This window comes from Equus caballus, chromosome 5, assembly GCF_041296265.1.
Source record: "Equus caballus isolate H_3958 breed thoroughbred chromosome 5, TB-T2T, whole genome shotgun sequence".
Classification (NCBI taxonomy): domain Eukaryota; kingdom Metazoa; phylum Chordata; class Mammalia; order Perissodactyla; family Equidae; genus Equus; species Equus caballus.
In genome coordinates, this window is record NC_091688.1 from 103,038,922 (window position 1) to 103,051,177 (window position 12,256).

General features: G+C 36.7%; 1 protein-coding gene across 26 annotated transcripts in view; it reads left to right on the forward strand.

Annotated features, from left to right (window-relative positions):
• DOCK7 (dedicator of cytokinesis 7) overlaps positions 1-12,256 on the forward strand; it is a 211,200-nt gene that overhangs the window by 28,139 nt on the left and 170,805 nt on the right. For all 26 annotated transcript variants that reach the window (XR_011439396.1, XR_011439391.1, XR_011439392.1 and 23 more), the window contains exons 5-7: positions 3,026-3,155; positions 3,256-3,468; positions 3,825-3,910. Coding sequence is in view for 20 of the 26 variants with exons in the window: in XM_070268987.1 (XP_070125088.1) it covers positions 3,026-3,155; positions 3,256-3,468; positions 3,825-3,910 (429 nt within the window). In the remaining 6 variants the exon portion in view is untranslated. The remainder of the gene's footprint in view (positions 1-3,025; positions 3,156-3,255; positions 3,469-3,824; positions 3,911-12,256) is intronic.

A 12,256-nucleotide genomic window follows, 5' to 3' on the forward strand; every position in this document is an offset into this window, starting at 1 on the left:
TGATAGGTTACAATCTTGTGAAATTTCACTTGTACATTTTTGTTTGTCAGTCATGTTGTAGGTGCGCCCCTCCACCCTTTGTGCCTACCCCCCCCACCCCTTTTTCCCCTGGTAGCCACTAATCTGTTCTCTTTGTCTACATGTTTAAATTCCTCATATGAGTGGAGTCATACAGAGATTGTCCTTCTCTATGTGGCTTATTTCACTTAACACAATTCCCTCAGGGTCCATCCATGTTGTTGCAAATGGGACGATTTTGTTCTTTTTTACGGCTGAGTAGTATTCCATTGTGTATATATACCACATCTTCTTTATCCGGTCATCAGTTGATGGGCACTTAGGTTGCTTCCATGTCTTGGCTATTGTAAATAATGCTGCAATGAACATAGAGGTGCATGGGACTTTTGGAATTGCTGATTTCAAGTTCTTTGGATAGATACCCAGTAGTGGGATAGCTGGATTGTATGGTATTTCTAGTTTTAATTTTTTGAGAAATCTCCATACTGTTTTCCATAGTGGCTGCACCAGTTAGCATTCCCACCAGCAGTGTATGAGGGTTCTGGTTTCTCCACACCCTCTCCAACACTTGTTACTTTTTGTTTTGGTTATTTTTGCCATTCTAACGGGTGTAAGGTGATATCTTAGTGTAGTTTTGATTTGCGTTTCCCTGATGATCAGCGATGATGAACATCTTTTCATATGCCTATTGGCCATCTGTATATTTTCTTTGGAGAAATGTCTGTTCATGTCTCCTGCCCATTTTTTGATCAGGTTGTTTGATTTTTTTGTTGTTGAGTTGTGTGAGTTCTTTATATATTATGGACATTAACCCTTTGTCGGATGTATGACTTGCAAATATTTTTTCCCAGTTAGTGGGTTTTCTTTTTGTTTCAATCCTGTTTTCCTTGCCTTCAAGAAGCTCTTTAGTCTGATGAAGTCCCATTTGTTTATTCTTTCTATTGTTTCCCTTGTCTGAGAAGACATGGTGTCCGAAAAGATCCTTTTAATACTGATGTCAAAGAGTGTACTGCCTATATTTTCTTCTAGAAGGCTTATGGTTTCAGGTCTTACCTTTAGGTCTCTGATCCATTTTGAGTTTATTTTGGTGAATGGTGAAAAAGAATGGCCAATTTTCATTCTTTTACTTGTGGCCTTCCAGTTTTTCCAGCACCATTTGTTGAAAAGACTTTCTTTTCTCCATTATATGCCCTCAGCTCCTTTGTCAAAGATTAGCTGTGCATAGATGTGTGGTTTTATTTCTGGGCTTTTAATTCTGTTCCATTGATGTGTGCACCTGTTTTTGTACCAGTCCCATGCTGTTTTGATTACTGTAGCTTTGTAGTATGTTTTGAAGTCAGGGATTGTGATGCCTCCAGCTTTGTTCTTTTTTGTCAGGATTGCTTTAGCAATTTGGGGTCTTTTGTTGCCCCATATGAATTTCAGGATTCTTTGTTCTATTTCTATAAAGAATGTCATTGGGATTCTGATTGGGATTGAATTGAATCTGTAGATTGCTTTAGGTAGAATGGACATTTTAACTATGTTTATTCTTCCAATCCACGTACATGGAATGTCTTTCCATCTCTTTATGTCGTCATCCATTTCTTTCAGAAAAGCCTTGTAGTTTTCGTTGTATAGGTCTTTCACTTCCTTAGTTAAATTCACCCCGAGGTATTTTATTCTTTTTGTTGTGGTTGTGAATGGTATTGTGTTTTGAGTTCTTTCTCTGTTAGTTCGTTATTAGAGTATAGAAATGCTATTGATTTATGTAAGTTGACTTTATACTCTGCAACTTTGCTGTAGTTGTTGATTATTTCTAAAAGTTTTCCCATGGATTCTTTGGGGTTTTCTATGTATAGGATCATGTCGTCTGCAAACAGCGAGAGTTTCACTTCTTCCCTCTCTACTTGGATTCCTTTTATTCCTTTTTCTTGCCTAATTGCTCTGGCTAAAACCTCAACATAATAAAGGCCATATATGACAAACCCACAGCCAACATCATACTCAATGGGCAAAAACTGAGTGCCATCCCCCTGAAAACAGGAACAAGACAAGGATGTCCTCTATCACCACTCTTATTTAACATAGTATTTGATGTTTTTGAATATGAGTTGTTAGGAAAAAAGGTTATATTAAGAGTTCTTCTGCCTAATATATATTATATAACAGTTATGTTATATAATGTATGTCTTATATAATGTATATAATATGTCTTATGTTAATTATATGTATAGTGGTGTAGATCTTGCTGTTTTTCATTTTAAAAGTGTGCAGCTTTAGGTTAAGATTTTTGTACATGATGAGATAAGAGCAAAGGTGTTTTGGCTGTTTGAAATTTTAGGATTCAATGCTTAATTTTTTTGCCTTTTAAAATTTTACATTATTAGGAATGCACTATATATTTTCCTACTTTTTTGAAGATTGGCACCTGAGCTGACATCTATTGCCAGTCTTCTGTGTTTCATTCTTCCCACCAAAGCCCCCCCGTACACAGTTGTATATTCTAGTTGTAGGTCCTTCTGGCTGTGCTATGTGGGACACCACCTCAGCATGGCTGGATGAGCGGTGCTAGGTCCATGCCCAGCATTCGAACCAGCAAAACCCTGGGCCACAGAAGCAGAGCGTGAGAAGTTAACCACTCGGCCACAGGGCCGGCCCCAGGAATGCAGTATATATTTTCTACTTTCTCATTTTGTTCTTTAATCTGGCTTCCTATCCCTTCTTTTTTACTGACCACTTCTCTAAATAGAAAGTGCAACTTAAATTATATGCACATGGTTGTCTTGAAAAGCAGGCAAATATGATTTACTTCTAGAAACTGATAATCTCCTCTCTAGTTGGATTAAAGAAACTTTGAATGGAAGTTTTCTTAAACCTCTGGTTAAATGTTTAACCCTCAAAACCACTGGAGTGTATCCTTATTATGTAAAGAAATGATATAGGGAACACTTGGTTTATTACATAATGATGATGAAAAAGTGAAAAATTTTTAAAAATTAATATTTAACTATTTTGTTTTGAATAGATATCATAAACTGGGAACAGGATTTAATCCCAATACATTAGATAAACAGAAAGAGAGGCAAAAAGGTTTGCCAAAACAGGTCTTTGAATCTGATGAAGCGCCAGATGGCAACAACTACCAGGATGAGCAAGTAATACTTTTATTTTTAAATGACTGTAAGAAGTTATTTTGAAATAGTTTATTTTTTATTCATTAATTAATATATTTACATTTAATGTTTTGCGTGACAGGATGATCTTAAAAGACGTTCAATGTCCATAGATGATACTCCAAGGGGGAGCTGGGCCTGCAGTATTTTTGACTTGAAAAATTCACTTCCCGATGCTCTGCTTCCCAATTTACTTGATCGAACTCCAAATGAAGAAATAGACCGTCAGAATGATGACCAAAGGAAGTCAAACCGTCACAAGGAACTCTTCGCTTTGCATCCGTCACCAGATGAGGTATAGATATTTGGATATAAAGAAGCAAATGATCATTAAGGTAGATATTTTGGGAGTATGAATTGTGTATAGTATTATAATAATGTAGGGAATAAAACTTAAGTGAAACATTGCTATAATTTTTATAACTGAAATAATAGTTTTTATTCTACTGAATTTATTATTCTTAATGAGTACTATCTGTGAATTGAGGACACTTATGATGTCATGACTTCTGTTTGAAGTCATTTTTTCCTGGGTTCAATTGCAAAAGACTATAAGTATTAGATTAATAAAATAAGTTGTGAAAAAAGTAAATTGTGAAGGGTTGAAATATGATAATCATGTTCAGTTTGGTGTTGCTTGTCAATTTGTAGGAAGAACCCATAGAACGACTTAGTGTTCCTGATGTACCCAAAGAACATTTTGGTCAAAGACTTCTTGTAAAATGTTTATCACTCAAGTAAGTATTTATCTCGTTTACTGTGTAACTTTTATTTTCTTGAATAATATTTTGAGTACTAGTATGACAAAATCCTAGTAGATTTTATGCTCGTTTTTGTGTCCTTTTGAGAAGTATTGTTTTTCTATACATAATTTTAACTGCTACTGAGCTGAGTAGCATTTAAAATTATGTATGAAGCTGAGCTTTAGAGCATTTTTGGCTGACAGGTCAAGGTGACTTGCCACAGCTATCCAGTTAATCTTAAAACTTGATCAAACATTCACTGAAATCTTTGGTATTCATCAGACACTGTTCTTGGCTTAGAGAGTATAAAGACAAAAGTATCTTTTTCCTTAAAAAGTTGATTTTACTTTTACGTAGTAAGCTGTGGTTTTTCTCTTTTTTATTTTTTAGTTTTTTTTATTGAGGTCGTAATGTTTTATAATGTGAAATTTCAGCTGTACGTTATTATTTGTCAGTCACCGTGTAAGTGTGCCCCTTCATCCCTTGTGCCCAACCCCCACTCCCTTTCTCCGTGGTAACCACTTTGTTTGTGTGTTTGTGTATCTTCCACATATGAGTGAAATCATACAGTGTTTCTCTTTCTCTGTCTGGCTTATTTTGCTTAACATAATACCCTCAAGATCCATCCATGTTGTTGTGAATGGGACGATTTTGTCTTTTTTTTATGGCTGAGTAATATTCCATTGTGTGTGTGTGTATGTATATATATATATATATATACATACACACACACCCCACATCTTCTTTATCCAATCATCAGTCACTGGGCACTTGGGTTGCTTCTACATCTTGGGTATTGTGGATAATGCTGCAGTGAACATAGGGGTGTGTAAGTGTTTTTGAATTGTTGATTTCAAGTTCTTTGGACAAATACCCAGTAGTGGGATATCTGGGTCATATAGTATTTCTACTTTTAATTTTTTGAGAAATCTCCATACTGTTTTTCATAGTTGCTGCACCAGTTTGCACTCCCACCAGCATTGTATCAGGGTTCAATTCTCTCCACATCCTCTCCAACACTTACTGCTTCCTGTCTTGTTAATTATAGCCGTTCTGATGGGAGTGAGGTGATATCTCATTGTCGTTTTGATTTGCATTTCCCTGATAATTAATGATGTTGAACATCTTTTCATGTGCCTTTTGGCCATCTGTTTATGTTCTTTGGAGAAATGTTGATTCAGATCTTTTGCCCATTTTTAAATCGGGTTTTTAGTTTTTTTGTTGTTGAGATGTATGAGTTCTTTGTATATTTTGAATATTAACCCTTTATGAGATATATGGTTTGCAAATATCTTCTCCTGATTGTTAGGTTGTCTTTTTGTTTCGTTGATGGTTTCCTTTGCTCTGCAGAAGCGTTTTAGTTTGATGTAGTCCTATTTGTTTATTTTTTCTCATTTCCCTTAGCAGTCAGACATGGTTCTTGAAAATGTGCTGCTGAGCTGATGTCAAAGAGTGTATTGCCTATGTTTTCTTCTAGAAGTTTAATGGTTTCAGGCCTTATATTCAAGTCTTAATCCATTTTGAGTTAATTTTTGTGTATAGTGTAAGATAATGATCTACTGTCATTTTTCTTTTTGCGTGTGGCTGTCCAGTTTTCCCTGCACCATTTATCAAAGAGATTGTCCTTTCTCCGTTGTATGTTCTTGGCTCCCTTGTTGAAAATTAGCTGTCCACAGATGTGGGTTTATTTTTGGGCTCTTAATTCTGTTCCATTGATCTTTGTGTCAAATAAGTGTTACAATTAAATGTTTGCTCACCTGTTGTGGTAGAGAGCTGCACTTTTCTGATCTTGTCTACCTATTTTTCTCCTTGCTCAAGGCTTTGTATCCCCTTTCTTTTTTTTTTTAGGTATGAGGGCCTTCTTGTGTATTTCTTTTAGGGGAGGTGGTCTTGTGGTGATAAGCTTCTTCAGCCTGTGTTTATCTGGGAAAGTTTTTATTTCTCCATCATATCTGAAGGATATTTGCAGTGAATAGAATATTCTTGGCTGAAAGTTTTTGTCTTTCAGAAGTTTGAATATATCATTCTACTCTCTCCTAGCCTGTAAGCTTTTTGCTGAGAAATCTGCTGAAAGCCTGATAGGGATTCCTTTGAAATTTATTTTCTTCTGCCTTGCTGCCCTTAATATTTTTTCTTGGTTAACTTTTCCAGCTTTATTACCATATGCCTTGGAGAAGGTCTTTTTACATTGATATAGTTAGGAGGTCTCTTGGCTTCTTTCACTCGTATTTCCAGTTCCTTCCCCAGGTTTGGTAAATTCTCAGCTATTATTTCTTTGAACAAGCTTTTTGCTCCAGCCTCCTTCTCCTCTCCCTCTTGAATACTTACAATCTTTATGTTACATTTCCTAATTGAGTAGGCTGTTTCTCAGAGAAGTTCTTCATTTCTTTTTAGTCTTAGTTCTCTCTCCTCCTCCATCTGGAGCATTTCTATTTTTCGGTCCTTAGCACTGCTGATTGGCTTCTCCTTATCAGCTCTATTGTTCAGGAAGTCCAGATTTTTCTTTATCTCACCCATTGTGTTTTTCATCTCCAACATTTGTGATTGATTTTTCTTTATAGTTTCAATCTCTTTTGTGAAGAAGTTCCTAATTTCATTGAATTGCCTCTATGTATTTTCTTGTAACTCATTGAGTATTTTATGATAGCTGTTTTGAATTCTCTGTCAGTTAGATTATAAATTTCTGTGCCTTCAGCATTGATTTCTGGGTCCTTGTCATTTTCCTTCTGGTCTGGAGATTTAACATATTTTTTTCATACTGCTTGACGGCATGGATTTGTGCCTCCACATAGTGATTGTATTTGATTGCAGCATCCACCTGCTGCCACTGGATAGGGGTCAAGAGCTGTGTATTCTGAGCCCGCTGTGATCCACGGCTTGTTCACTCCCAAGCCACTGCCTGCTTTTCTATCTGTGTGGTAGTCTGGCTGTCTGCTGAGCTGGAGCCCCCAGTTGGAGGGTGGGGGCACTGTCTTTTGCCTTTGTGATCCCGGGGTTCTTGCTGGGCTCCTGCTGTCTTCTCCCCTGGTGTGCTAGCTTGATGAAGACACCTGTGTAATAGCCTAGTCACTTCTGTGTGGGGCTTTTCCACGGGCTGTGAGGGAACTTGGAGAGAGAAGGTGTTCCCGCGGAGGGCTGCCCCACCCCACCTCTCCTCTCAGAGCTGTACACAGTCCCAGGGTTGCTGCCGTTCTGGAAGGAGAGGAGATTCCCCTTAACTTCTTCCATTTCCTCCAGGAGGTCCAGCAGCTCCACCTTGAGACCTCTGGCTTTGTGGGTCTCTCAGACGTCTTTTGCGTTATGTCAAGGTACTTAGTTGCTTTATGAACGTCCTTTTTGTTGGGCAGAGCTCACTCCCCCATGATGCTGACGTCACTCCAAGCTGTAGCTTTTTGAAGATTTTGAAGAATGTGTCTTTTCCTTCTTTAAAAATGTTAGATGACTTCTGACCTAATATCATTGAAGTGATGTATCGTAAATTTATATTCTGCTTCCTAAAGTACTTTCTCTTATTTTGTCTCATGCTGTCTTCAAAGTTATTCTATAAGGTAGATCTTTTCTTCGTATTACAAATGAAGAAGCCAGGGTTCAAAAGCATTAGCTAAGGTTAACTGGCATGCTCATTATTATGCAACCAGTAAGTGAAAACAGACTCTGTGCTCTTTTCATTATATTATGTTAATATTATAGTTAATTGTTAGTTTTGACTCATGAGAAAAGAAGTTTTAATTCATAGAGTTTTCTAAAAGAAGCAACTGGTATGGATAGACCACTTGTATGTGTAGATAATGTGGACAGTTTTTTTCCTTTGAAAGCTAAGGCTTTGTATATTTAGTTAGATTTATCTGGAAACCCGTTAGATTTAGGTGTTGAATCTTTTGAACATCTGGACACCTAACGTCAGTTCTTACTTAAGTCTTTTTGGTTTTTTAACAGCATTATTACAATATAATTTATATATCATAAAATCTACCCTTTTAAAGTGTGCAAGTCAGTGTTTTTTTAGTATATTCACAGAGTTGTGCAACTATCACTGCTATTCAATTTCAGAACATATTCGTTACTCCATACCTTTTATTAGTCAGCTCAGGGTGCCATAACACAATACCATATACTGTGTGGCTTAAACAACAGACATTTGTTTTCTCACAGTTCTGGAGAGTGAAAGTTGAAGATCAAGCTGCTGGCAGGATTGGTTCCTGGAAAGGCCTTTCTGCCTAGCTTGCACACAGCCACCTTCTTGCTGTGTCCTTGCGTGGCCTTTCCTTTGTTCTTGTATGGAGAGAGAGAGGTCTGTGGTGTCTCTTCCTCTTCCTATAAAGACAGCAGTCCTTTTGGATTAGGGCCTCATCCTTGCCATCTCATGTACCCTTAATTACCTCCTTAAAGGCTCTATCTCTAAACAAAGTCACATTGGAGGTTAGGGCTTCAACATCTCAGTTTATTGGTGGACAGCATTCAGTCCATAACAGTACCCACTAGCAGTCAACCCCTATTCCCTCAGCTCCTGGCAACCACTAATTTGCTTTCTGTTTCTATGAGTTTGCCTCATAGAAATTCTGCATAATTTATATAGATGAAACTATCCAATATGTGGCCCTTTGTGTCTGGTTTCTTTCACATAGCATAGTCTTCAGGGTTTATTTATGTTGTAGCACATATCAGTACTTCATTCCTTTATATGGACTGAATAGTATTCCATTATGTGTATGCCACATTTTGTTTATCCATTCATCAGCTGGTGAACATTTGAGTTGTTTCTACTTTTTAAAAAATAACAGCTTTATTGAGATATAATTCACATATCATGCATTTCACCTAGGGTATATTCAGTATATGGTTTACCAGTGAGGTCACCCAGTTTACCCTGTGTACGATTCAGTGGATTTTAGTGTAGTCACAGATTTGTGCAACTTTCATCAGTCAGTTTCAGAACATTTTCTTCATCCTAAAAAGAAATCCCATATTATTAGTTGTCACTCTCTTTTCCTCAACTCCTGCAGCCCTAGACAACCACCAATCTATATTCTGTCTATTTAGATTTCCTTATCCTGGTCATTTCCTATAAATGGGATCGTACAACATGTGGTTCGTATTGTCTGACTTCTTTCACTTAGCATGATGTTTTCAGGGTTTATCTGTGTTGTAGCAAGTATCATTACTTCATTTCTTTTTATGGCTGAGTGATATTACATTGGATGGATAGACTACGTTTTGTTTATCCATTCATCAGTTGATGACTATTTGGGTTGTTTCCCCATTTCAACTATTATGAATCATGTTGCTAGGGCATTTATGTACAAGTCTTTGTATGTACATATGTCTTCATTTCTGTTGGGTCTATACCTAGGATTGGAGTTGTAGCTGATATCGTAACTCCATGTTTAAATATTGGAGGAGGTGCCAGTTTTCCAAAGCAGTTGCACAATTTTATATTCCTACCAGCAAGTGCAAGCTTTCTGATTTCTCCACATTCACACCAACACTTTTTGTTGTCTTTGTCTTTTTCATCATAGCCATCCTAGTGAATGTGAAGTGGTATCTCATTGTGGTTTTATGTATGATCTTCTTGACTAGTAATGTTACAAGTTTATTATTTCTCCCTTAGAGAAATAAAATATAGAATGATTTTTCACTTTACTCTCTGTTCTTTAGCTTTAGTTTGTCATCTCTTGTTAAAAATTCCGAGTTAAGAATTATATATATCTGATTTCTCTGTGATAAGAAAAATCCAGGTTTAAGGTGAGGAAGAAGCTGGTCACATTGTAATTTCAGAAAGAGTCAGAAGTGATAGTTTTATTTTTTTTAAATTTTAAAGTTTTGTTTGTTCTAATTTTTTTTTCAGGGAAAGATTTGCCATGAGCTAACATCTGTTGCTCGTCTTTCTCTTTTTTATTTTTCTCCCCAAAGCCCCAGTGCATGGTTATATATCCTTGTTGTAAGTCTTTCTAGTTCTTCTATGTGAGCCAATGCCACAGCGTGGCTACTGACAGATGGGTGGTGTGGTTCTGGGACTGGGAAATGAACCCAGGCCACTGAAGCAGTGAGAGCACTGAACTTTACTCACTAGACCATCAGGGCTGGCTCATGATAGTTTTATTTTAGTCAGTTACAGAAATGATACATTTTTTGAAAATAATTTCTCTTATATTTTGTTCTCCAAGAATAGCCTTCTTTATCCTTTTTGTGAAAACGTTGTTTCTAATATTAAGACGGTTAGTCAGCAATACAGTGGGCTAGGCGTTCAGGGAAACCCTACCCAGCCATGGTTAGCTGGGGTAAAACTAACAGTTTCTTGGAAGCCTAGAAAAGCTGCAGATTGCTTCCACAGGGGTAAGCACTCTATAGTTAATTTTTACATTAGGGGTATTACCCCTACACCAGGGAAAGTGCTTGGCACTCAAGCAGGTGGAAACATGTCGTAAGTACCTAGCACCAGCTTTCATAGGAGTAATATTCTAATCGGTAGAGAGATTGTCTGCTATAACTTTGGCTCTAGAGTGGAGAAAGTCAGTTAGGAAACAGGAAAAAAAAAACAAAAAAAGGGAAAACTCCTCTAAGAATTCATAACCATAAGCTTGTACACTATCTGTGTGACTGAAAAAACTCCAAGGCAAAAATTTAGTTTCATTTGGTTTCTTATTTGTAGTGATATCATTATTGCTTAGAATTGACTTTAAGTCATAATAGAGGGTCAAGGATATTGATAAAATGTTCAAAACTGTATTATGACAATTGCGTGTAAATAAATACCCCACTAAATAAAAAGCCTACAAGAAATGTGTCATATTTTATCAGTAGTGTTTTTTTTGTAGGGCTTTGGGTGATTAAAAATTGCTTTTTATTTGATCTTTTTTGTATCCTCAACATTTCAAATAAATCAGCATTTGTAGTGAAGAAAAATATGTTTTCTGCCATTGATTAGCCAATGAGTATCTGGTGCTCAGATAGTATTTCTTGACAAACAAGCCTACATATGTTTGGTTGTATGGGAATAATGTGGTATGCTTTTTTCTGTGGTTTCTAACTCAGATTGTGTAACTAAATGGGTGAGGTGTATACATTTAAAAAGAGAAAAGAAAATTGAAAACCACATATACAGTCTTGGCAGTCCCTTTGTATAATGGAAGAGCCTTTTGAAACATTAAAAAAAAATCATATGATATGTCTAATTTAAAAAATTCTGGGGGTCAGCCCAGTAGTCTAATGGTTAAGTTTGTCATGTTCTGCTTCAGTGGCCTGCGTTCAGTTCCTGGGTGTGGACCTACACCACCTGTTTGTTGGTGGTAATGCTATGACGGCATCCCACATACAAATAGAGGAAGACTGGCACAGGTGTTAGCTCAGGGCTAATCTTCCTGAAGCAAAAAGAGGAAGATTGGCAACAGATACTAGGTCAGGGTGAATCTTCATCAGGAAAAAAAAAACTCTTGTCATGTATTAATAGCCTTTCTTAATGTGGAGCATGCTGGAATTGTATTAGTTTCTTCAGTTTTTTTTTTCTGTGTTTCCAGCCTTTGTTCATCATGCTAATAATATGGATCTTTGAATACTTTCCAAGAATATTATAAAGTTATGATACAGGAATTTTCTGGTGCTAAATTACAAATTGAGATAACTATTTTTTCTGAATTAGCAATTAATGTTTCTCTTACCTTTGATCCTCTTTTGCTTATTTCCAGCTGAATCTAAAATTTGTAAGAAAATGCAAATAGTCAAAAGGAGGCAAGGCAGGTTTTTTAAAAAAAATTTTTTATTGAGATTATGATAGTTTACAACCTTGTGAAATTTCAGTTGTACGTTATTGTTTGTCAGTTGTGTTGTAGGTGCACCACTTGACCCTTTGTGCCCCCCCACTCCCCCTTTCCCCAGTAGCCACTAATCTGTTTTCTTTGTTTACATGTTTAACTTCCACATGTGAGTGGAGTCATACAGAGATTGTCTTTCTCTATGTAGCTTACTTCACTTAACATAATACCCTCAAGGTCCATCCATGTTGTTGTGAATGGGATGATTTTATCCTTTTTTATGGCTGAGTAGTATTCTGTCGTATGTGTATATATATATATATATATATATACACACCATATCTTCTTTATCCAATCATCACCTGATGGGCATTTAGGCTTCTTCCAAGTCCTGGCTATTGTAAATAATACTGCAATGAACATAGGGGTGCATGGGACTTTTGGAATTGCTGATTTCACGTTCTTTGGGTAGATACCCAGTAGTGGGATGGCTGGGTCATACGGTATTTCTAGTTTTAATTTTTTGAGAAATCTCCATAATGTTTTCCATAGTGGCTGCACCACTTTGCATTCCCACCAGGAGTGCATGAGG